This window comes from Leuciscus leuciscus, assembly GCF_965113295.1.
Source record: "Leuciscus leuciscus genome assembly, chromosome: 13".
In the NCBI taxonomy this organism is placed as follows: Eukaryota; Metazoa; Chordata; class Actinopteri; order Cypriniformes; family Leuciscidae; genus Leuciscus; species Leuciscus leuciscus.
The window spans coordinates 24564973-24592381 of NC_138737.1; the positions used below are offsets into that span (position 1 = coordinate 24564973).

Consider the following 27409-nt stretch of genomic DNA (forward strand, 5'->3'; position numbering starts at 1 on the left):
TTTTTACACAGTGTTGTGAAAGTCATTTAATCGTAGAAGATTTTTAGAAAAATCAATTCTTGATTATGAAAAGTTATAAATTCAACGTCGTTTTAGAAAGCTAAACAGCTTGAGTAGACTCTAGAAAGACACTCTCCAGAAAGAAGAAACAAAAACAATTCCAATTTTTTTGGTAGTCTTTTGTTGCTTAAAAGTGAAACAGAATGAAAAAATTTACTAATAGTTCACAACACAATGTCTGTCTTGAAAAGATGAAGACCAATGAAAACTTTCTTGACTTGACGACCAAACAGCAGAAGAAACCTTCTTTCTATCCTTACAAAAACAAACAAAGAAGGTAAAACACCTTTAAAAAAAAAACACCAGAATCTTCTAAACTGGTTTTCCAAGAGTCAAGAACTCATCTAGAGAGGGTGACGGTGTTACAGGTTTTCACTTATCAATATACCACTGTACATAAAGCTGAGAGCTGGTCTGAAGTTTGCTTTTGCAATAACAAGACTGAAAATGCAGTCCAACTGTGAAATCTAACTTCATACATTAAGAGGCCCTCAATGACAGGACTGTCTCAGGCCCACAAGCAGTTCATTTGGGAAGGGGTACAGATGCACTGGGGATCCAGATGAAGCAGGGTCAGTAGGTGGCAGGGGTCCGAGCCGAAGCGACGGGCTGGATCACCGGTTCATGGGCCTCAGGAGCTCTGTGGCTGTGGCAGCATCTGGAAACAGGTTATGGTATGTAGGGAGGGGCACGTAGGCAGCTGTGATCATTTTACCTGTAAAAAGGAAAGAGATTGCGATTAATGTCACACACAGCCCATGCAAGCAGTCCTATAAAGAAAAAAACTTGGTAGATGGGGAAAAAATGGGACAGGCTTACCTGCAAACCATCGCCCGTGCAGAGCGCTGACAACAGACATTGCGACTGGGATGGTTGGACATTTTACATAAACATTTCCCTGCAAGAGCAAAAGTGAGGATTTGTCATATCGGGGGAATTAAATAAACAAACGGCTTTGATAATCTTAAACTGTAGCCCTAAAATGTAAGGGTGTAAACACTTCTGGTTCGCTATCTTTGTGGGGACTCACCTTAGACGTAATGGTTTTTATACTGTCTAAACTGTATATTCTGTCCCCTTACTAACCATCAGACTCAGACTCAGACTCAGACTCAGACTCAGACTCAGACTCAGACTCAGACTCAGACTCAGACTCAGACTCAGACTCAGACTCAGACTCAGACTCAGACTCAGACTCAGACTCAGAGACTCAGACTACTCAACCCTTGGTAAATATGATCAAAGATGGCTGATTAATCATAAATAAATTGCATTGTTAATCCTTCTGATCTTTCATTCAAAAAATTAGCAAAAATCTAACCTTTCATTGAAGTAAAATAATTGAAATAGGGAGGAAAATCACAATGAAATGTGCTTTGTTTTCACATTTTCAATTCTTTTAATTCTTAGATTTTTGGCCCAAGAACTTCTGATTTACAAACATAGTTATTTCATTTGTCATTTTATTTTAATTTCAGAATTATTGTGTGTGTGTGTGTGCATGCGCAAGCATGTTTATAAGCAAAATGCAGTCACCATGGGAAGGAAACAATTTGTAGGAGAGAGCCTAAAAGTATTTATACTTTACAATAAAACTAAAGTTTACATTATACAAATCTAATTGATAGATAAAAAAAGAGAAGAAAAAAAGAAAAGAAACATGATTTCATATGTAAAGCCATAGTTCACTTTCAGGTCAAAACGGACCCGAACGCAAAAGGTGTAGCAATAAAAAAAATAAAAAAATAGTTTAAATTGTTAGGTATCTCCTACATTTTTTATTTAAAAAAGAAAGAAAGTAGTAAGTCTTAAACCATCCAGAGTTAAATTTTTTTACTAAAAACAATGGATTTGTATGTGCCTCTTCTGGGACAAAATGGACCTGGAGTGCATTAAGAGGGTTAAAGGTGGAAAGAGATATGGCTAATTATTTATATTTTAAAAAGCTACAATTTTAACAGGGGTGTGTAGACTTCTATAGCCACTGTATAAAGGTGATCACTTACTTCAGCTGAGTTCTTGTCGACGTATATGTGAACAACTCCTCCATGTTTTTTGCACTCTTCGATGACATCATCCTGTATCTCCATATCCCAGCCAGGTTCGTTTTCCCTACAAAGCAACACATCAAGGAGTTTCTTTTAACCATGACTTATCTTATTTGACATCACATACACCAAGGAAAAGGAAGGAACATTTTAATAATTAGTGCAACTCACATCTGTGGACTGAACATGTTGGAGAGCTGTAAACAATGTGTGGCCAGAGGCTGGGTTGGAAGGTTCATAGCTTGGTTCATCCCGTGATTGGGAAGAAGAGGAGGTGCGGATGAGGCTGTAAGCGGCACAAAAACACAAATAACTGTCACTATCACAGGTAAGCATCATATTGTGGGTGCATATATTATGCGATTCGGGAAATAGGGCTCTTGAAATAACTCACTATTTTACTAAATTTTACTGTTAGCCTTCTGAAGAACAAATAATTGGTGGGAACAGGGCAGCAGGTCAACAAGCTCTGTTTGGATTTGTCAAATCTCCAGAGACAGGCAAATTCTCAAGACCTCAGTGCACTTCAAATTAATCACATCAGACACACAGGATCATAGGATATGTGACTCAGATCAGATTTTTTTTTTTAACAGTGTGAACAGCACAAACCACATGGAATCTGATCTTTTGGATTCTGAGTTGGGCCACTTCCAAATGTGGTCCTGAATCAGATACAGGTCTGATGTTTTGCAATGTGACTTCAGTTATACCTAGGGGTGTAACAATACACTCATGTCACAATTCAATACAACTCGCGATACTGAACACAAAATATGATACTATTGCGATATTGTAAGCCAAAATAAAAAATACATTTTTATTATTATTATTTTTTTAAATAATTTCATCATTATGCACTATACATATAATACTAAACCATCTAAAACACTTGGAATAATCATACTACTAAGACTAAATGTAATATGGCGATTTAAAGGGGTCCTATTATGTCCTTTTATGGAGTCTTGATTTTGTTTTTGGGGTGTACTATAATATGTTTTCATGCTTGATTTTTCAAAAAATCGAATTATTTTTCACATAATTACAGCTCTTCTCTCCCCGGTCTGTCTCTTTTCGATGAAGTGTGCTGTGATTGGTTAGCTGGCCCAGTGTGTTGTGATTGGCATCGCTTAGCGCGTTTGGGAAATGACCCACCCCTTTATCACCACGAGCTCTACTCAGAATCTCAGATGTAAATATTATTAACGATGGAGTCAATTTCAAACCAATTTGAGTCTGATTCAGACTGACAATGTTAACAAACAAGAGGATCATGCAGAACGGATTTCATGTATGGACTTTGCAAGCACGGATTTCACAGGACGTTTCAGAGTGCTATGTGTTTTTTTGTTTTGTTTCTGATAGATTATAGATATTATGTTATCCACCATTTATCATAATTGTTGGAAAACTATGGTAATACAAACAGTAATAGATAAAAAAATCATGGATAATTTTCCTAAGGGGCGGTGAACAGTCTTACAAAAGCAAGAGCTTACAAAAGCAACAGTAAACACCACATCAATACTGTAATGTTAGCAACTACATAACACTTATAATTGGAACGGTTAATAGAAAACACAACTACAAATAATAAGACAAACTTACAAGTTGTGATCCATAAACAACAGATTGGTCCGACAAAATGGGAACGGCTACGTTTTTCAGGAGAAGCTTTTGTGTGTATAGCGTGTATTGCACTTTGTTCATCTGTTGTTCTCCGTAAAATGTGCAGCACACAGACAAACAGACAAATTTGAACGTCCATGTTTACTACAGCAAAAAATTTACGTTGTAAATCTGTTCATCATATAAAGTCATCGTGTCTCTTCAGAAGACCTGGAATTAGATTAGACCACTCAATTGATTATTTTTACAATGCCTTTATGACATTTTATTTTGGATCTTTTAAGTTTTAGAGGAATGGACTTTAAAGGGATAGTTCACTTTGAAATTAATTTTTGGTATGTTTTAGCTTACCTCAAGGGCATCCAAGATGTAGGTGTCTTTTTTTCCGCAGTAGTTTCAATTTTGATATTTTTAGGTCAAACCGTTCTTGTCTGTCAGTCATATAATGCAGGTCTATGGTCACCGCCTCAAAGAGCATGCACAGGGTCCAAATTAAAACAATTCCCCGTCGTACAAATTAAACAATTCCCCATCGTAAGTACACATTGATGGCCTAAGACACGAAACGAGCGGTTTGTGTGAGAAAACGAACAGTATTTATATCGTTTTTACCTCTTGTACACAGCCATGTCCAAGTGATCTGATCTGACGTGTACGCAGACTGGTGCATAGATATATACACTAGATGTCGCCTTAAAGACATTCGTTCCAATAAACTGCCGTAGACAAGGCGACATCTAGTGTGTATATCTATGCACCAGTCTGCGTGAGAGAGTTGTGCGTGAACCTATAGCTTATCGGCTTTAAATTCTGGTTTGCGATCTGGTCACCCGATTATCAGCGAATTTAACAATATTACTCCATTAGTTATTCTATTAAAATGTCTCATTGATATTTGACACATTCATAATCATTACTTTTGCCGGTTCTTTGTGACAGCTGTATGTTATTGGCAGCGTCACCCACGGTTACATGAACGCGTCACCGCATCAGCACCAGAACATGGAGATTTTATTTTAGAGAATAATCGCACAACCTATTCGATATTCTATAATTAAATAAACTAATCGAATATCCAAAAATCGTGACTCATCCCTGCATGGAATCTCTTGTTTCTTTTCCCAAATCTTCACTCACGTCTCACCCATTTTCTAAAAGGATTATAAACGTTTCTTCATTGGTTCGCTTTTAATTAGGCCTATTATATTCGTATTCTTTACTGTGGTAAAGTAGAAAAACGCTGTAGGACAGATAGCCTACATTTGTACTTGCATGTCAAATAATTTTTTACACAGTTTGTGCTTGTTAGGCCTATATTAGACATAGGTCATTAGACATTAGTCAAGTTTAGTTATAAAACGTGTTTCACACGCGCGGGTGATTTTTAGTTTCACTTTCTCTGGCAGCGCAATCTCAAACATAGAACAAAATAAATATATAATTTCTAAATATTTCGCCCTTGTGGAGGATAAAATTCGCTCTTCAGACCAATTTACATCAAGTAGAAAACACGAAGATATCATAAAGAGATCGATGGTCTCTTTCCTGCTCGTGTCCCACATCCCTCTCAAAGCGCAAAGTGGTAGGCTTTTTTTAATTTTTTTTATAAATAACCCCCCAACCACCGCCGGTAGTTGGTCCATTACCGCGGTGGTAATAAAAAAATAAAATAAACCTGCCACCGTCACAGCCTAAATATACTAAATATAATAGGATAACCTTGTTTGCAATTCTATATTGACTAGGGTAAATAGAATTGCATTACTAAAAAGAGACTAAAATACAATTTCCATTGACTAAAACTAGACTAAAATGTCATCAGTTTTCGTCGACTAAAACTAGACTAAAATGTCATCAGTTTTCGTCGACTAAAACTTGACTAGACTAAAAAGAGTATGAACGTGACTAAAACTAATAAAAACTAAAATGACAGCTTGACACAAAGACTAGACTAAAACTAAAATTAAAACAGGCCGCCAAAAACAACACTACCATCGACCTGCATTATATGACTGACAGACAAGAACTGTTTGACCTAAAAATATCAAAATTGAAACTACTGTGGAAAAAAAGACACCTACATCTTGGATGCCCTTGAGGTAAGCTAAAACATACCAAAATTTAATTTCAAAGTGAACTATCCCTTTAAATGGAGGAACAGAAATCTCTCAGGTTTCATAAAAAAAATGCTTAATTTGTGTTCGGAAGTTAAACGAAAATCTTATAGGTTTGAAACGACATGAGGATGAGTACATGACATAATTTACACTTTTGAGTGAATTATGTTATAAATACAATAAGCTGAGCCTAGGATAAAACTAACTCTATTTCGCGAATCATATAGTTTACATCAACGATATATAAAGTCGCATTTTTATCAGTCCAAGTGACTTTCACGTCACTCTACATCGACATTCATCACAAATCTGCGCCGACTTCAGTAATTTCAATGATTTTACATACTGGTAGTTCTTTGGTCACTTGGTAAATGTGGAAGACAGATGTGAAGGTAGTCAGTGGAGGGACAGTGAAGTCACTCATTAGTATTACAGGGACAACTCTATACAAGCAAAACTTTACGAGAAAAGCACTGCTCTCTCTCTCTCCTCATCCGCTCCTGCGCACAAATCACCTTATAATTGAACGCGTAAATGCTGACTTCACTAACCTCTGTGTTTATTTCTGTATGACAGTGTGCTGCATGCTGTCTTTGTTTTTGTTACTTTTGCTCATGTAGGTCAGTTTCACACTCAGAACTGTTTTACTGTATTTCAAAAATGTGAACTGTCAAACAAAAACATTGGATCTAAGGAATAAATCAAAATTGAGCACTAATGCTTGCAGTGTAAACGTAGCCATATGCAGTATTTTAAGTCGCAAAGCCTCATTATGGGATTTTGGGATCTGTCCTGTCTTATATGAATGAGATATAAGTACAATGAGGTTGATGAAGATCTGTGTATCTGTTTTCTCTGATGAAGGTTTATATTAAAGCAAAACATGCAAAATGACATGGTTACACGCTGATATCTGTCATATAGACCAGATTTTGTTTTAGTTTAGATCAAGACATTTAGATCAAGATAGACAGCCCATTCACTGGATTCTAATATAGGATTATGAAAAAGATTTAAAGACACACCATTTGCCAGATTTCCAAATGTCACAGAGCCGCTCATCTGTAAGGCATGCTTGGCAGCGGCAGGAATCTGTAGTCCTGTGCCTAAAACATCCCAGACACATTTCAATGAGTTCACAACAATGCAATATCACTTGGAATAATAAATGCAAAGTAGGTTGAAACAGTCATTGGCACATCTGGGAGACAGTAACACGTAGGGTTCAACCTGTACCTTCTGCGAGTCTTGCCATCAGCTGAAGACGACCCGTCGTGCCCAGGTCAATGCCAGTTCTCTCCAGTTCATCATTGTCCAAGAAAGAGCTGGCCGAGGACGCATCCGAACGCTCTGTAACATGACCCACCTTCATTGGCCGCCCCGCAAGCTCAAAACCATTTAGCTGCTCCAGGGCTTTTTTCGCACATTCTGCATCTGCAAACTGCACAAAAAGACAGCCAATCAGCATGGGAATGGTGAAATAGAACTGTCCTTGTCTTTTTGAAATGAAAGTCAGAATATTTATTTTAAAAAACATTTAAAAAAGCTACAGAAATTGGTCATTCAGAAATGGCCTCACAACTAGGGCTAAACAATTAATTAAAATAATTCCAAAATCTCAATATGATGTTGCAATTGTTAAATCACAAAGGTTGGGATTTAATTAAACAAATATATGCGCTGCATATGCACTGTCTTGGTACATATGCACTGTCTTGCAAAAAGAGAAGAGTTAAGGACTCCCTGAGGTTTTGCAGCCAAAATAAAAGCTTGAACAATTATAGTTTGAAAATAAAGAAATTGGTTACACTTTATTTTAAGGTGTCATTGTTACAGTGTAATTATACATTTAAGTACTGAGCAATATCAATTAACTACATTTATACTACAGGGCCGTTGAATGCTTGAATCTGATTGGTTGACGAACGTTCTAAGGTGTGCATTATTTTCAGGGAAACGCACGGCGAAAGTAGTTCCAGGCAGGTCTTGACCGCATTATTTTTATAATAATTCAACGGCCTGTCGTCAATTATTCCTTACGTACTTACTATAGGGTTAGGGTAGGATTAGGATTTGGTTGAGGGTTAATTATGCATCATTTACTGTTATTACTATGGTAAGTACATGTAACATGTGTAACAAGAGCACTGTAAAATAAAGTGTTACTGGAAATTATAATAGTATTGAAGACACAGTACTGTAATTTACTGTAAAATAAAAAATTTATATTATTTTCTCAAATTTCTTAAATTTTACAATAGTAATATTTCTTATTTTGTTTAATAATAATAAAAAAAATTGTGCAGCACACAAACAAGTACAGCAAACCTGGAGATTTTTTTTTGCAAACCACTGCAATCATAATTTTATTTAGAAAATTTGAAAAACTGCAATTATATTTTTATATTTAAATTTATACTGCTTTCCCCAAATCATGCAGACCTACTCACAATCACGAAGGACCAATAAGGAAGGACCAGAATTTTTGACTAGTCATCCACTGACTGACTAGTAAGTTAGATAAATAAAATGTAACATATGGCCCCTTTATCATTAGTAAATTTGTATTTTGATGAACTCACTGATATGAAGCCGTATCCTTTCGACCTGCCTGTCTCACTGTCCATCATTAGCTGGATACCTTCAATCTGAAATTAAACAAATAACTCACTTACAGATTCACTTACTGTTAGTTTTATCCTAGTTGAACTGCTTATGCATGCAAAACCATTTCAAACGCCAAACACACCTTTCCAAACGGCTCAAAGATGCCCCTGAGCATGTCCTCAGTAATATTGAAGTGCAGGGAGCCCACGTACAGCCGCATGGGCCCTGCACCACCTCTCTGGAGCATGCTGGCCATGGCTGCGGCCCTGTTCTTCTCAGCCTGAAATATGTAAACAATTCAACAAAATTATTCACATGCATTGGATTAGTAATCAGACCATGGATTTGCATTGTGTTGATGCTCTGACCTGCGAAGCCTGGACTATGATAGGCACTCCCAGAACTCTCTGCCCCGTCAGGCCGATTGCCAGCGGTACTGATGTGGCCTCCACAAACTCAATATAGGCAATGCCCTTTGACCTCCGAGAGTTTCTATCCGAGATCATCCTTACGTCACGGACCTTAAAATATGGATATAAAAGCTGTCAGGTGTTGTATCTGTCATTTAATATCAGTAAATGGGAGAGAAATTAACAAAAAATAGGAACCAAGTGTGGTTTAATATGTGGCATCATACTTTTCCCACTGCGGAGAAGAATTCTTCCAGATCTCTGGGTCTAATTCTGGCAGCGAGCTGCATGCAGAACACTGTACGGGCGTCTCTCTCCTCTGGGCTCAGATTATCTATTGGTTGCCTGTTTAAAGAAAGACACAGGTCATCAACCACTGAAACGCAAGTCACTCCCTCTGGAAATAAAGCTTATGACCGCAAATTAATCTCTCATGGACATTCCCATGACACAAGCCATTCTGTAATCATAAATAAAGATCATGGCCATCTGATACAGTTTTTTATGTGCAATATAAACTACTAGGTTTGAATTCATATCTCTTGGCCACAAGATACTGCATAGACATAAAAATCATGTTCTGAGTTCTGCATAACTCAACACAAGAGTTAATCTTATTTTTTGTAATGTCTCTCAACCATCTCTCTTTCTACAGTCTTTCTTCAAATCTCCCTCTTGTTCACTCTCTCTGCTCCACCATCATGAGTGGACACAATCACTGCTAATTGGCTACATGTGTGTTGTGGTGCTCGGTCCGATCCGCTTTCAACAGCGTCTCAGAAATAGCTTAATGCACCTTTAATAAATATTATTATATTATACTTTTTTCATGTCAGGCCAAATGGACCTTAACATTCTCTATTAAAATAATGCTTTGTGTATTTGTGTACTTTTGGACAATTGTGAACAACATTAATGAATTGAATCAAAATTAAGGGCTATATAGATCTATATAAATGTGTCATTCTTTTTATTGATTAGCCTATTTTGAACAACATTAATGCATTTAATCAATGAAACATTAATCTAGAGCTTATAGCAAGATTACAGAGAACTGTCGACTTGACGTACAGTATTATTGTGAGACAGAAGGTGAAAGATTAACCTCTAAAACCTTTTAAAGTTGAACGCCAGCTCTGTCCGGAGGCTTCCTAAACCTCAGAGATTGTAAACACTGTAAAGTGTTTTACCAGTTGACGTACATTATGAGATATGTAAACTGTAATTCCTCACCATCAGCATTAACAAGAGTATGTCCATCAACACATTGATGTGTATATTTCTAATTTATTGCAATGCACATGCGGGATCAATAACGGTGCATGTTCGCCCAGCACTAATGTGAATTACTTATTTAACAAACATTTGTAAAACAAATCTTGCTCCATCCTTTATCTTTACTCAAAATTAGTAAGAATGACAGACAATCTGCATTAATAGACACACTTTTAGGTAATAGTGGCTCACAACTGATTAGCAGAAGTATTTCAGTAACAGCGTAATACCGATTAGTTGGAAACGTACACATTATACAACACAAAACTATTAGTATTTTGAACACCCGGTAGAAAATATATACATCAATAATTATTCATACTTACAGGTTGTGATTCTGAGGAGCAAGTTAGTCCAAATAAATTGGGTACAGACCCATCTTTCAAGGGCAAGCATTTGGCGAATCCCACGTTGAGCGAGCATTATGCAAATGTTTCTTCTAGTGACAGAACCGTAAAGCAGTAGGATTCTAATGAAAAACGACTCGTAAAGGCGGTTCAGAGTCAATTCTTTCTTTTGGGAGACAATAACTTTGTTTATCATGCACTTTCGACTTTACAAATTTGCAGAACATTTACATTCACAAACAGCTATATTAGACACTGCATGAAAGGGAATATTCGAAAAACCATAATAGGGACACTTTAAAAATAACTGTTCTACCAGTTCAGTTCTTCTCATTTTAAGTACACCAAGATGGCTGATTTCGCTCTGCCTTATCTAGTGTCATTTAAAATAGCATGGCTATGGAATAACCTGTGGAAATACTTCAATACTTCAGTACTACAGCAGACAGTGATGAGCATCTCACCTGACAGGGCTTTTGTCCTTCTTAAAAGGGCTTCTGTCCTTTTTAAACGGGCTTCTGTCCTTCTTAAATGGGCTTCTGTCCTTCTTAAATGGGCTTCTGTCCTTCTTAAATGGGCTTCTGTCCTTCTTAAATGGGCTTCTGCGACTAGAATCAGAATACTCCATCAGTCTGTGTTTATTACCCATCTGTGTATGATTACTCAAGACATACACAAACATTCAGCACACAACAGCCAACCAGAGTCACAGATGAGATCACCTGTGTTTGGTGAAATGTTGTGGGCCGGTCTTCCCTCCGGGACCACCATTTAATTTCGGCCCCATACTATGACATAAAACAAGGGTTTTTCTCAGTGTTAAACTAGTCAACTTTCAGCCACTGTGGCCATGCGAGGGCTACTACATACTGGTGCAAGGGGGCAAGTATACATTGAAAACCAAATGCTGTTTTAGCCAAGGAAAAACTATTGGTTAGAGGTAAAAAGTCATTTCACAGAAGAATTTCTTTATAATGATAACCCAAATCAGACCTAACATGAACTGTAAGGTTGATATGTGATTATATTGGTTTTGGTAGAAGACAAGTTTTATATTCTTTAGAAATCATTTTAAATTCAAATTCAAGGGGGAGTACTACACTATCCACAATCCTGAAAGGAGATCCTCCTTAAATCCACCAATCAGAGATGACATTGCTGTTACCATGAAAACAAGAACCATGCCATAAGACCAGAGCGATCATTAAAATGATCATATTTTAAACTTTATATATGTAGCCTATTTGTTAATATTTTAATATTATCCCCATATACTTTAGAAAATATATGTAGGGAAACATACTTCAGGAACCATGTACACTGAAGAAGTGGGCAATTACTGTTTGGACTGTTTGCCTGTCCACACGGAGACGCGTTTCGCTGTATACGTATACATTTTTTATCGTATTGGCGTTTCGTCCACACGGATCCGGCGTTTTCGGAGACTGAAACCGCTATTTTTTGAAACCGGGTCCCAAGGTGGATAAATCTGAAAACGCCGCCCTTGCGTTTTCGTGTGTACGGCCAATCCGTACATTTTGTGAAATGATGATGTCATCACACCAAGTGTCAACTAGTCAGACACCGTTAAGTCACAGCAACTACATTTATGGTTTTTCATATTGTTCAACAAAGTTCTTGATTAAAAAAGAAAAAAGAAAAGAAAAAAATAAGCTACTGTGCCTAATATTATTGTTGTATTATTGTCTTCTTCTCCGTTTTTAGTGTATGTCTGTGGCAGAATTACAGCGCCACATACTGGTCTGGCATGTATACTACATCGTTTTGAGTCCGTTTCAGTGGTTTCGTGTGTACGCAGATATTTCTTGAGACGACGCCGTGTTTACAGAATTTTTTTTTTGAACGGGGAAAAAAAATATCGGATAGGGAAAGCTCTGGCTTCGTGTGGATGTGGCCTTAGTCTAGTCGTTCACACCTCTGAGTTGAAAAAGTCTAAAAAAAGGGCGTGTAGAGCTGTGGAAAAGTGGGAGAGTAGAAGGTGGGAAAAGGGGACACAATCATCAATAAAACAACACACTTATTATAAAGACACAAAATATGACAAAAAAAAAAAAAACAGTTGAGGACGCCTTGATGCATTTAAAAAATGTAACCCTATGACAACAAGCTCCCAAGAATGAGGAAAAAAAGCGGAAGAACATTTAAAAGGTCTAATAAAACATCAGCTCGTTCATCCAGCCCCTACCGGAGCCCCGGCAGACAATCGGAACCAGAGTTCAATTGCTCCCTGCCCTTTCCCCACTGGTCTCTGTTCGCATTATTTTATTTGAGCCCCAACTACGGACCCGGTACACTTGCATCATGAAGCTACAGGCGCTTACCCATGTTACTAGGTAACAGCTATGAAGGAGAAGGTGCCAAAATGGATAGAGTTGCTCGTATCACTTTTGTTTTGTTTTTTTTACCTTTGGTTTTGTTTCCAAAGAGTCAACACATAATGACATCTATCTGCCATGAATGTACTGCAAATGTTCAAAAGAATGCGGGAGACCATTTCTGCTCAAGGCAGGCAGAAATAAGACATACATTCTCTCTGCTTGGAGTGCGTCAGACACGCTTGTCTTGTTGAGAGCACACACAAACACACAGTTATATAAATATGTCATTAATAGCGGTTCACTTAACGTGATTTAATATGATTACAGCCCCTATGATTGCATTCATAGCAGCAGCGAGACCACCCTTTTTAGGCAGACCCGAGTACGGTTCATGTGTGCGAACCCGAGTTCACAACGTTAAGCGATCACATCCTAAAGAAAAATAAGATAGAGCCTCTTAAATGAATGATCAGGGGCTAAACTCACAAGGGGCTTTTGCGTCCACGAAAACGTCCACCACGTTCCTTGCTGCGGGATCGCGAACGCTTGCGCTCTTTGCTCCGTGAACGTCTTCGCTCGCGGCTGCGGCTCTTGCGTTGTTCTCGGCTCTTCTTGCGCCCCCCGCTTCTACTCCTCCGCCGGCCTGGACTCGGACTACGACTGTTGCTGCGTCTTTTCCTACTGGGGGAAAAAACCCCCACAATTTAATTAATTCTCATAGTACATTTTACATGAAAAGCTTAAAATCAAGAAGAATGAACAGACTACAGAGGGTTTTTGCTTACTTTTTGCTGCGTTCCTCATTATGACCATTGGCGCTAGAGGACTTGCTTTCACCCTGAACAGGATTGATAAAAGAACAACATGAGGATGGAGAGGAAACACTGGAAGTGGAGAGGGGAGGGGGATAAGAGAGAAGACAGGAATGCTACTATTGTTGGCTCCTTCATGATAAATTGCTTGATTTTCCTCATTTTATCACTTTGGAGAAAAGCGTGTGCAAACTGAATATAATCAAATGGTCTGTTCTTAATAATAAGATGTTGGCGGGGATAGTATTGAAAACTATCAGTTTAAGTTCAAGGTCTTGACAAGTTAGGCCATGTTTTTTTAGGGGACCCTCAGGGTCTATACATGAAAGTATAGGTACCCTGCAATTTTAAGCCTAAGTCTTGCTGTTGTCATGCTATAGAGATGCTAAAGGGCATTCCAGAGTCGTGGCTGTCAGTCCATGTGATCTTCCCCAGTTAGCGCTGTTGGACTGTGAGAGCTCGATGCCATCTCTGTCTCACAGCTTGTCCTGAAGCAGACAGGGATTTACACGGCTTAGTCATATCGCCTTCCAAAAGACACCGCATCAAAGTCATCCAAAAAGATACAACTTAAAACCTCAAAAGACTTTCAGGTTTTTTCCTGCAATTTGACAGCTATGACAGGCACTTGTTTTTGTTAATTAGAAAAAAAAAATATATATATATATTTATTTGTATTTTTAATGATAGAAATGATTATTGGTGATACAGTTTTAAAGGGGTCATGAATTGAGAAATCTAATTTTCCTTGACCTTTTGATATGCAAAATGTCATCGTACTATTAAAACATCCTGTAAGTTTCAGAGCTCAAAACTTCCTCATTAGTCCTTCCTCATTCAGTGCAGCTTTGCAAACAGACTTTTATTGTAAGATATGGACCCGACAATAGCCGCGTTTCCATTACAGATTTGCGCAAAACTTTTGAAAATAAAAAACTATTGCGAAATGACGCCGTTTCCATTAACCGTTGCATCACGCAATACGTCATTCCAAAAATCATGGCAATTGATGTTGGTAGGTTTACGTATATCTCAGCCACCGCAACAGCCATTATTTTTAATCGAAGGAGACGTAGGCGTATTATCCAAGCATTAATGGCAAGGAAAGCCCCTTACACTTGGGAACGGCCACGTATGAGGTGTTTCTGGGTGTTTCTCCCTCCTATCTGGTTCAAGGTCTTGATAAAATTCTTTGTCGTTTAGAATTCAGAATTCCTGTAATACTTTTGTCTTTTATGAGTTTAATGAAGAACTCTGTCTCGACTTCTGTCCAAACATACCGCGCCATCTACGTCAGGTGACCATTTCCATTGCTGTTTTGCGAAATATTCCTTTTTCAAATTGCCTGAAAAAACACCTCATGCGAGTGTAAAAACTCCCATATATGACAAAAACGTTTTTTGCGAAATTTATGTGTTTCTATTGGGCGCGTTTTCAATTAGCACACTTTGAAGGCTAATGGAAACACGGCTAGTAATGCCACAACATGTACAGTAAGTAACTGTTAATTCAAAGTTCTGGTAATAATCTGTTCTGGACTCTTATTTACATCATGTTTGAACTGTTAGTTATGATAAAAGCATTCGTTAGAGTGCAGAAATTGAGCTGCAATGACAAGATCACAGCATTCATGCACTCAACAGACATGTTGGCTACAATGCTTATTGCTGCACCCTTTTGCACCCTGCACAGCAGTGGGCATTTACACTGAAGTCTCACAGCAGACACGCCCCTTAAAACAGAGCGTTCAAATCAGAGAACTAAAATAAGGGTAGAAAATGGCCTTTTATTTCTAAATTATGACAATTTTTGTGGTAAATATCACAGTTATAAAATAATTTAAAAAATGCAGTTCATGACCCCTTTAAGATAAAGAGATATAACTAAAAAGGGCATGCACAAACCAACGATTTTAGAGACCATCACAAGACTGGGTAGAGAGACAGTATTCATATCTATAAACTTCAAGTTATTTTATAGGAGAATTGGGGTCAGAAATTAGTCCTTTTATTCAACAAAGATCCATTAAAATGTTCAAAAGTGACAGTAAAGACATTTAGGCTAGAATGTTACAAACCATATTTCAAATACATTTTTTTAAACATTCTATTCATTAAAGAATGCTGGGAAAAAAGTATTACGGTTTCCTGAAAAATATTAAGCAGCACAACTGTTTTTAAAATTGATTACGAATTTAGCATATTTTAATGATTTCTGAAGGATCATGTGACACTGAAGAATAGAGTAACCAGCTGCTGTAATTTCGATTTTGCTATCGCAGGAATAAATTACGCTTTAAAATATATTAAAATAGAAAACAGTTATTTTGAATTGTAATAATATCTCACAATATTTTTTTATTTTTACCGTATTTTTTAATTAAACAATTGCAGCCTTAGTGAGTATAAGGCACTTCTTTCAAAAACTTTTTTTAAATTTAACTTTTGAACGATAGTGTACATTTTTATGCCACTCCATTAGTTTCACCTTCAACAGATTTTTACTCATAGTGACATTATTGAAAGGTGAATACTGTCTCTGCTCCATGTCACATTATATTTCATCTATTGCCATTCATTCGCCGTTCTGAAACCGAATAGATTTGATGGTGTAAGGTGGCGGTCTATTTGTTTAATTTTTTTACCTAAGGGATCAAAGTACATTTATACATTGCGCAATTACTACCTTACTTTTTTTCACAGTTCACACTGGAATCAAAGATGTATTCAGGGGAGCAGAGGTGAGATATCATTAGGCAAGTCTATAAAGAGAGATAGATGGGCATTTATTTGTAATTCAAGATATGCAACTACACAACATAACTCTTTCTCATACACATTACACAATTTTACACTTCAGTCAGGCACAGACAACACATGTAGGGTTTTCTGAGCAGCCATATGACAACACAAGGAGTTCAGTTCACAGTTTTCACATAAAGATTAAAATTCTGTCATCCACCCATGTTGTTCCAAACCTGAATTACTTTCTTCTGAGACACATAAGACTTTTAAGCTAAAAAAAGAAATAATGAAAACTCAACATAAAGGTAACATAAGTAGCTAATAAGACTAGCAAAGGGTTAGAAACTTTGTAAAAAAAAAAATATATATATTTCAAAATAAGAGAAAAAACAAACAAAAGGTACTTAACTGCTTTAATGAGGGAAAGAACTACACTTCAATGAAGCATTTGTGATGGAGATATAAAACTATATTAAAGATGTTGACGACTAATATATATATATATATATATATATATATATATATATACATACATACATACACAAATAAGCATATCTAGACAACTATTTAAGTAGTTTTAAGCCACCATTCGCAGTGCTTCATGCTACAGAGCTCTTTTTGGTGTAATTCTATGAATGGAGGAGATTTTTTCAGAATCATGGGAAATGTAGTTTTTCACCAAGAATTCCATTTTTCACAATTATTAAAAAAAATAATGTGGGCTTATGGTATTAATAAAAGCATATACCACCGAGTGACAAGCTCATAGCAGGTCTATCTTTAATATCAATTTCCCAATGATGAAAATAAATAGGATTTTGACTTTCAGAACCCAACTCTTGCACACTATGGGCCTGCTTACACCTGGTCACTTCATGCATTTTTTTCCTGATTCTATCAGATCGTGAAAAGACAAGGTGTAAATGCCCTCTGAAACACTTGAGACAGATTTAAATCCGATCACTCAAACCACATCAGGAGGTGGTTTGAGACGCACTGGACAAGTGTAAATGCATCTGGTTGCTGGAGTGAAGTGTGTAAATTTTACTCCTCCCAAAATGTAAAAAAAATTAAAGTGTGAGAGGATGTTATAGTCACATATGAAAGCACTACAGCAAATGCATCGCCGCAGATGAGTAGCTGAGTATCTCTTCAGCAAGCCAACGCGCAAACTACCGCAAATTAAACAGAGTAGTCGCAGACGCTCAATACACAATCTTCATTAAAAGTAGTGAGACTAATTGATCTTACCAGTGCTAATGCTGCTCTCTCTCCTATTGTGGTCTTTGATCTTGCAGATGATAAACAAATAAAAACGTATATCTGTTTCTTGCGTTGACATGAACTCTGTTAAATTTGCATAGAGTGTGGGAATTGAAGATCGTATATATTCATTTTGCAGAGACACATTTATGTGGCCAAGTGTAATGGTAAAACAGTTTTAACAAATCATATAGCTATCCGATCAGTAAAAATACATGAAGTGACCAGGTTTAAACAGGCCCTATATGTATACTTATTTTTATGCTGTTTTTCATCCTTTTTGAAGCTTGAAAGCTCAGTCCTCTTTCATCACTCTTAAAGGGATAGTTCACCCTAAAATGAAAATTCTGTCATCATTTACTCACCCTCAATTTGTTACAAACCTGTATGAATTTCGTTCTTCTGTGGGACTAATTTCCAGCCTAGCAGGAATCTGCTCCATCCTGGTGGCGACTGAGGAAATGTTTTTTTTTTTCCCCAAAAGAAGATATTTTGGGGAAAAAATACTATGGAAGTCATTGGGGTCCTGGGCCTGTTTGGTTACCCACATTCTTCAAAATATCTTATTTTGTGTTCAGCAATAGAAAGAAATTCATACATGTCTGGAACAACTTGAGGGTGAGTAAATGATAACACAATTTTCATTTTTGAGTGAACTACCCTAACCAGATACATTTTCTGAATTTGTCATTTTGAGTTCCTCATAAGAATGGAATTCATAAGGACTGGAACAGCGTGAGGGTGAGTAAAGTATGACAGATTTATTTGTATTATTTTCATTTCGGGGTGAATTAATCATTTAAATCCTAAAAAAAAATATATATAAAAAAAGAGATCCGGCAACTTCCGGTCGTCTATCAACCCACCTTCTTATAAGGAGCTTCCAGCATGGCCTCAACATCGAAGTCATCCGCCATTCTGACCTGCCGTAAATGGGAAAAGCAAAATACGTTTACAAACATAACCAACCTCACGAGTCATAGTTTATGCTTCTATTTTAGTACTCTTCGACAAAACAAACCATCTTACAGTCGAGCTGTGGTGCTGCTGTGCTTTAAATAACACGCTCGATTCTGCAGCAAACGTTCTCGAGACACAACAACAACATTACATAAGCAGCTAATTTAGACGTCACATTCATATCCCGACAGACAGCATACTGTAAATTATGTAATATTTACATTTATATCTGAGCCAAACTCCTAATTAGACCACGTACTGCTTTTTTTGGGCAAAAAATTACCTGGTTTTATTTAGCACTCCGGTTATCGTCGCGACCTCTGCTACGCGCGTGTGAAGTTTGACACTCAACACAACTGCAAAACAAACGGTCAGATCCGCATATAAACAAGCAACACATACACCGAACAATCATTCAAACAAAAAGAAATAACGATGTTTATATCTGTGGATATTTAAGAAGCTCAGTTCTGTTTGTCATGAGGTTTCCCCCCCAACAAGACAACTTCCTGCTTTACCCAAAATGGACGCTGATAGGGGGCAGGGTTTCCTACCGTTTCGTAATGTAGATAAAAGTCAGGGAAAGGAGAATTTTGAGTTCCTTCTTTTTCGGGTGTAGTTATCGGCCTACTTGCAGAATTTGCAGTGCTTCCGTTTCTTTGAATACCCTCGTTGATAGATCTGCTCTGTTATTGTACAATTTCCACATGCATTGCAGAAACTAGCGTTTTGTTTATTTAATTATTTTTAAATATTAATTTGATTTTATTATTTCATTGTATTTTTTCTTTTGTAATATAAATCAAATATAATATATAAATTAATATTAATGTAAATAGAAATGTAATTATTATTATTATTATTATTATTATATGTCGAAACCGCAACCTTCGGGTTACCAGTATGACTCAAACTACCACGACTGCCCCATATATATATGGGGCATATATATATATATATATATATATATATATATATATATATATATATATATATATATACACACACACACACACACACACACACACACACACACACACACACACACACACACACACACACACACACACACATATATATATATAATACATACTGTATATAATATATAGACCTCTTTCCATTTTTGTTATTTTTTTTTTGATATCTATAAAAATAAATATATATTTTAAATTAGTTTAATCCTTATTGGCCAGTTGAGGTTAGGATAAAATATATACATTAATGTACCTTTAAATAATGTTCATTAAATGTTTTTGTTATGTACAGTACAGTAGTGACTAAAGCACGCGGAAGAATGCGTGTGCGCGGGTGTGTCTGTGTGTGTGTTATGGTGCGTTCAAGTCCTCCTGGGAATTTCGTACGTACGAGGTGGGAAGTCGTGTTGACGACGTGAGGTGCGTTCAAGTCAGTTTCGTCGGAGCAAGATGGTGGTGTACCTTCTTTTAATGAATAACACGAAAATATAGCAAGTTTTGTTAACTCTGCTTATAGAAAATGAAGAACAAAGAATGCGCATCGGGTGTGTTTTTCTTTTTATGTTTTTAATTAACTTATGAGGCCAATGTAAATTAACTGTATCATTATATAATTAGTTAATTGTTATATTACAAGTAGGCTATATCATATTTTGTGCAGAGAGCTTACTTTGTTATAAATGAAAAAGCCTTACAATGTCACTGCTAAACCTGTAAGTGATAGGCTATATTTTACTATCACTTTGCTCAACTACAGACGTTGCATTCATTGATTCCGCCATGCTTCTCACTGACACGCCCCCAACTCGTACAGATCGGGGCTTAAAGAAAATCCCGAGCTCCCCACTGGTATTTACGACATTGTGGTGGCGTTCATGTGCATTCAACTCGTAAATACGATCTATACGAGATGACTTGAACGCACCATAAGTCTGTATTTATGTTTCAGATTCCATTGGACGAACAGCCTGTCACTCTTCACTATGAAATATGACAAGCACGGCACATTCCGCAAGTAGCCTATATTATCTATGTATTATAACTACTACACCCGAAAAAAGAAGCTCAAAACTCTCCTTTCCTTGACCTTGCACCATTCCTGTTTAAATACGACCTGGTCGACAGGTTTTTGCTGTTTGATTTTGCCGTGCCCATACTTGTTAGCTTGAGTTTGTGTTCTTGTTTATTGATGTTGCTAGAGTTATTGTAGGCTATGTGCTTTACTTGACCGAAGCGTTCTTTGTGGTATTGTGGATGTAGAGTGTACAGTTTTGACCAACCTGCGTTTGTGCTGTCTCTCTTATCAAGTCTCGTCACGTCATATATTATGTGTAACTGTAAGGCTAGGAAGCAGTTAGAGTAGTTTAGTTTGGGGCGTTTTTACGCTGAAGAACTTTTGGGTAACACTTTATTTTACCTGTGTCCTTGTTACATGTTACATGTAGGCTAGTTTCTATAGTAGGCTAATTAGGCATATAAAAATATGCATTATTACATGCAACTAACCCTAAACCAAACCTAATCCTAACCTAAATCTATAAGTATGCTACATGTAGTTAATTGATATTACTCAGTTCCTAAATGTATATTACACTGCAAGAACAAAATAAAGTGTAACCGACTCTCCTTTTCTACATTTTCTTTTGATAATTAGTTTAGTTTGATAAAACTAGAGGTGTTTTGTTCGATTTATTCCTTTTGTTTGGCGCGTCTCAGGCTCACCTTCCACCTTAGTTTGTTGTTGTATTGTTGTCAGTCACAATCAGATAGATAGAAGGGATAGTGCATGACCCCAAGAAATATAATCAACCTGTTAATTTATAACTTTTCATCAAGATAACATTTATCACTTGTAAATGTAATGTACTTTCACAGTTTTGACCTGTTAACTGTTAAAAGGGTTAGTTCATCCAAAAATGAAAATTCTGTCAGTAATTACTCACCCTCATGTTGTTCCAACCCCGTAAGACTTTTGTTCATCTTCGGAACACTAATTAAGATATTTTTGATGAAATCTGAGAGCTGGATCACTCCTCCATAGGCTTCTATGTAATTGAAACTTGCTGGCCCAGAAAGTTAGTAAAGACAATTTTTTTAATAATCCAAGTGACTACAGAGCCTCAACCATAAGTTTATCAAGCGACGGGAATACTTTTTGTGCGCAAAAACAACAACAAAAATAACGACTTTATTCAACTATTCATTTTCTTCTGTGTGGGCCTCTGAGTGAGTTCACGTAGTGTAACAGCGCATCGCTTCTGGGTTGTACGTCAGAACGTAGGCTCACTATTGGCCGACGCTGGTCATGTGTGTGATGCTGGCCAATAGTGAGCCTACGTTCTGACGTACAACCCAGAAGCGCTACGCTGTTACACAATGAGGGCGGTGTTGCTAAATGAGAAATACAGATTCCTAAAGTTGCGCTCAAAATACAAAAAAAAAGCTTGCTAATATAATATGAATGAAGTAAAAGGCCTCTTAAGTGAACTTAAATAGAGTATACATCAATGACTTTCATGACAAAACACTTAAGTACACTTTTAAAAAGAAAACATACTATTGTCAAATTTAACGTTTGACCTTGAAATACATTTTAAATCATTGATTTAATAATGTTTTGTCATGCTCTAAAGTACACTTATTTTGATATGTTGACTAACATACAAAAGCACATGTAAAGTTAATATTTTTTACATGTACCAACTTGCAATTTGCAAATGTGTAATTATACATATGTCTAAATGCATGACACAATTTTCAATAGAAATTACATTAAAGTGTATTTTAGTTTACTGCCCATACGCTTGTCAGTACATTCAGCAATAAACTTAATAAACCATATTTAATAGAGGTAGGCTAATTATGAAATTACAAATAAAAAATGTGGACCAAAAAGCACTCTAAAGTTAAGCTAACTGCATTTAAATATTAATTTAATTGCACATAACATGCAATTAGGTATCCAACAACATTATATTCAGTTTGCAGTATTTTGTTTAAAAGTATTTTATTTCCAAAATCAGTACTCTTTTTAAAAGTTATTAAAAGTTTACCTCTTTTTCACAAGGGTAATTTAAAATGTATTAATGGAAAATTAGAAATGGTATATAGAAATATTTATGATTCATATATATATTTTTACAAATACATACATTTAATCAAAATTAGGCATAGATTTTGATACACACAGTATATGAACCATATCCCATCAAATATTAAAATAAGATATTTTAAAAATAAGCTACACAGTACTCAATACTAAAGTCCATAATGTTTTATGGTCTAGTCCAACATTGAGATTAATTCCTCTTATTTAATGCTCTTGTCAAACATCAGTCATTTTCAAGTGCTGCTTTTTTCAGTCAACATCAGTTTTGTTCGCGTCTCTGAGAACGCAAGACCATGCCTCCTGCGGCCCGTTGACGGAGTTGTAATCTGGAGGAACGTCAAAGAAGAGCTCATCATCAAAACAATTCTCATCACTGGGGGAAGCCAGATACGGTAGTTTGAGAACAACCCCAGTCAGCAAACCGCCCACTGCCGAAACAGCAATGGTCCCGAATACGGCAGCCACCTGAAAGAGCGCTTGTTCCTGAGCGCTCCGACCCAATCCCGCTTCCAGGTCCGGGATAAACACCCGCAACTCCGCTAGCAGAGGGTCTCCCTCTGGAGGAGCCCGATGAGAGAAGGTCTGGTAGAGACTGGGGCCGTACGTTTCCTCGGTCGCCACCAGGATCCCGCAGATTCCTGCTAGACTGGAAATGAGTCCCGTTAGACCGTGCAGGTTGTGTATGCCACACTGATCCTGCAACCGCAGCCGACACGCCAGGAACGGGCTTAGGTATTTGTACCCCAGCATGCACGCAATGCATCCCAGGATCCCCAGTACAAAAGAAGCGGCCGGTGAAATCATCATGTCCACCGAGGCCCCAACCGTTACACCACCGGCCAACGTTACGTTCTGCACGTCGGCCATGCTGATCTTGCCGTTCTTGCTGAGCATGCTGGACAGGGCGAAGGCGGTGATTGTGGAGGCACTGAGACCTATGAACGTGTGCAGAACGGCTCGGTGTTGGTCGTCACCCTTGAAGGTCAGCGCTGAGTTGAAAGAGGGCCAGAACACCCAGAGGAACAGGGTTCCCATAACAGATAGCAGATCCGACTGGTAACTCGTCTTCTCTTTTGGGTGTCCCTCGTTTATGCTGGGTCTGTAGAGGACAAAGGTGACACCCAGTCCAAAGTAGCATGCAAAAATGTGGATGAGGATGGAGCCACCAGCGTCGTTGATCTTCAAGTATTTCAGGACGGCCCATTCTGTGACACCAAACACAGGGATCTCGAGCAAGGCCATCACCTATAAACAATACACAATATGTAGTTTGAAGATGTAAAATATGTAAAAATGACTCATCTTGCTGACATAAATGTACTAACAAAAGTTTGACACAATTGAGCCATCCCAAAACCTTGTGTGCTGCCTACATAGATGGCATTTTAAGGCTTCATATAGGTTCAGTACAAAAAGTGATCAAATTTTAATAAAAAAATGTAATAGGATGCATCATTTAAGCAAATTCTAAGGCAGCATCACATGTATCTATTGCAGTGAACGCAATCCCAGAATGCATTGCGCCAAGCTGTGTTGTATATTAGTTCTATATACAATATAATATAATAATAATACAATATAATATATTAGTATATTATATTAGTTGTATATTAGAGTCATCATTAATCACCCCATCAAGATCGGTCAGAAATCTTGGAGTAACGTTCGATGACCAGCTGACCTTCACTGATCACATTTCAAAGACAGCTCGATCATGCAGGTTTGCACTGCACAACATCAGGAAGATCAGGCCTTTCCTAACTGAGCATGCAACACAACTTATCGTCCAGGCCCTGGTCATCTCTAGGCTCGACTACTGCAATGCTCTTCTGGCTGGACTTCCAGCATGTGCAACCAAACCCCTACAGATGATCCAGAATGCTGCAGCTCGTCTTGTCTTCAACGAGCCCAAGAGGGCCCACGTCACTCCTCTGTTCATCTCTCTGCACTGGCTACCTCTCGCTGCTCGCATCAAGTTCAAGGCACTGACGCTTGCTTACAGAACTATCACAGGCTCAGCACCCTCCTACTTTCACTCACTCCTACGAGTCTACATCCCTACCAGACACCTACGATCGGTCAACGAGCGACGTCTCGTGGTTCCATCACAGAAAGCCACAAAATCACTTTTCAGAACATTCTCATTCACAGTTCCATGCTGGTGGAACGCTCTCCCCACCCTCATCCGGAATGCAGAATCCCTGACAACATTCAAAAGACAGCTGAAAACCCATCTCTTCCATGAGCACTTAACCTTATAAAAAAAAAAAAAAAAAAAACTTTCCCTTTGAAACATCACTTATCAGGCTTATGCTACTCTGAATAATACCTGAACTTCGTATTTTGAGCACTTCTTGCGTTGTTGTTGCTTTTGCCTCTTTATGATGACTCGCTGAATTTTTGTCCTAATTTGTAAGTCGCTTTGGATAAAGGCGTCTGCTAAATGACTAAATGTAAATGTAGTTCGTATAAAGCACATATTAATGCCTTCTTCTGCATGACCTTATTCTACATTCCTAATCCAATTTCTACCCAATACCTAAACATAACAACTACCTTACTAACTATTAATAAGCAGTGATCTGGAGTTTATTGAGGCAAAAGTCATAGTTAATTTGGCACAATATCACATATAGTTTTTTTCTAACTATCACTATATAACTATATCACATATAGTTAGTTAATAGTGAGAATCGGAGCCTAATCTAAAGTGTGACCACAAGTCCCAGTAGAATATTTTAGTTTACAATTACTGCATTCAGAAATATGTCAAAGACAAATATAAAATTACATAGAGATATACTTAGGTTGATCAAAACACAAAAGTTTAGCTAATTGCATTTAATATGAATTTAAAATGCTCCTTTATTTTTTAACATTCAGCCAATATAAATTCATCACATTCTGTTCATGAATACGTTTATATTTTAAAGTATATTATTTCCACAATAAGTAGCCTACTTTTTAATAAAGTCTTATAGTGTTCTTCTTTTTCACAAGTGTTGCAACATGTTAACAGTTTATCTCACACAGAGATGCTGGCTATGTAGGGAACTTAGAAGGAAGATGATTTAGGCAGTAGACAGTGAATTTTGTATAAAAACTATTTAAAGAGTTTTTGATGCAGATCTTTATCACACACATAAAACAGGAATGTCTCCTTTTACTTTTTGTGAATGAATATATATTATAATATAATGAATGTGAATGTGAATGTGAATGTTCATCCAATCTTTCCACTGTCTCCTTTTTAGCGAAATCAAGAAGTGTTGCGATGGACAATGGAAAATGTTGCAATATCTAATATCAAACCACCTGCTGCAAAAATGATAAACTTACCAGGAGTTGCACAGGGCTCGTCTTTCCCAGCACTGCTCCAAAAGAAATCAGCACAACAGCACAGGCGAACTCAGCATTGATCAGATTCAGCACACCAAGATGAATCTTCCCATCATAGTAAAACTGAAAGAAGCCCTGGACCAGAATGGCCCACTGAATGGTAAATGTGGCGATTAGGAAGTTAAACACCATTCCACCAAAACCATAGCGCCGGAAAAAGGCCAGAAGGCAGCCGAATCCAAGAAAAATCATCACCTGAATGTCAGCAAAAAATGGATAGTTCTGATACAATGAATTATCCATGGGCCGTGTCTGGTTGTTCTGTAAAAGTGCATTAGCTTGATCATCGTACGTCACAAAGAAAGCATAGAGGACCACAATCATGACCTCCAATGCAAAAATTAGTACAGGGAGCCGCACACGCAAATTTGTAGACTTTTTCTTCATTTTGACTGTAACTGAGCACAGAGCCAGCAGTCCTGCCTCTGTTCTCTTCCAGTGACACTTATTTATTTTATCTACTGTAACTTGATAAGCAGAGTGCTTTCCATTGGTTAAAACATGAAGTTACATCATCCACATGCTGCTTAGGCAAAGGGAAATCCAGCTGCACTTTGTCCTAAGTAATAACCATTATCGGGATTTAATTACTCAGCAGTTTTTAAACTTAAACAAAAGGGGTATAGAGTCAATTGAAATCATCATATCATAAAAGAGTGAGAGATAGGATGAGAAAGGAAAAAAAGAAACTCATTAACATGTTTATTGCAAAGATCAATGGCACAATCAGTGACAAAGCCATGAACCTCACTGCTGAGTTTAGACTCGGAGTAATGCACTTTCAACAGGGTTTCACATTATTGTTTCCTAATAGTGTTGATAACACAGTACAAAAAGATAAGCTCATTTGCAAAAGTGTCTAATTTGGAAAGCCAGTTTGATGATGAAGTAACAAGAGTGAACGGAAAATGTAATCAGTGTATAAGTGTTTATTTTAAATCTTGTTAAACTTCAAGGAACGAATTGTAGAAGCTTTCGATATAGATAGATAGATAGATAGATAGAATTATGCTCTATTTTTGCTGTTGCTGTTGTTTTTATGTGACCTCTATTAGAACAAACAGCACATCTATGTCTGTATTGTTCTGAAGAGTAGATTATATTCTGTGAATGTAAGATGCAAGAAGTCCTTGAGACTATTTATGGGACACATTGATCTAAACATCTTGATCAACGATGGACCCTTTTCAGACTGATGATGTGTTTCCATAGGTATTAACGTCATGAATCTGGCAAAGTTTTTTAAATATATTTTCTTTTTTTTCTTTATAAATAATGTTTCTTAACTTTGCATTAAATTATAAAAAACTGGT

At 37.2% G+C, this 27409-nt stretch overlaps 2 protein-coding genes and 1 long non-coding RNA gene across 8 annotated transcripts; 1 reads left to right on the forward strand and 2 right to left on the reverse strand.

The window, feature by feature from the left end:
* On the reverse strand, positions 1-19155 carry rbm39b (RNA binding motif protein 39b). Of its 6 annotated transcripts, none has more exons than XM_082189420.1 (17): positions 18898-19155; positions 18684-18741; positions 18521-18577; positions 13621-13673; positions 13322-13513; positions 11219-11284; positions 10961-11104; positions 9102-9219; positions 8833-8985; positions 8607-8744; positions 8440-8505; positions 7094-7298; positions 6883-6963; positions 2280-2394; positions 2067-2172; positions 880-958; positions 1-775 (listed from the first exon to the last, which is right to left on the reverse strand). In XM_082189420.1, exons 3-17 carry the CDS (start codon positions 18569-18571, stop codon positions 675-677), a joined length of 1668 nt encoding a protein of 555 aa, XP_082045546.1. In that variant the 5' UTR covers positions 18572-18577; positions 18684-18741; positions 18898-19155; the 3' UTR covers positions 1-674. The 6 variants fall into 6 exon arrangements, with proteins under 6 accessions (XP_082045546.1, XP_082045544.1, XP_082045545.1 ...); XM_082189418.1 differs by having other exon boundaries at positions 13322-13516; XM_082189419.1 differs by lacking the exon at positions 18684-18741.
* LOC309513538 lies at positions 2401-18579 on the forward strand. Its single transcript, XR_014211465.1, has 2 exons — positions 2401-5872; positions 16792-18579. It is a non-coding gene; the product is annotated as an uncharacterized lncRNA (long non-coding RNA).
* A 1989-nt stretch (positions 19156-21144) lies between the features above and the next one.
* On the reverse strand, positions 21145-27409 carry rh50 (Rh50-like protein). Its single transcript, XM_082189424.1, has 2 exons — positions 26037-27409; positions 21145-23942 (listed from the first exon to the last, which is right to left on the reverse strand). Exons 1-2 carry the CDS (start codon positions 26481-26483, stop codon positions 22947-22949), a joined length of 1443 nt encoding a protein of 480 aa, XP_082045550.1. The 5' UTR covers positions 26484-27409; the 3' UTR covers positions 21145-22946.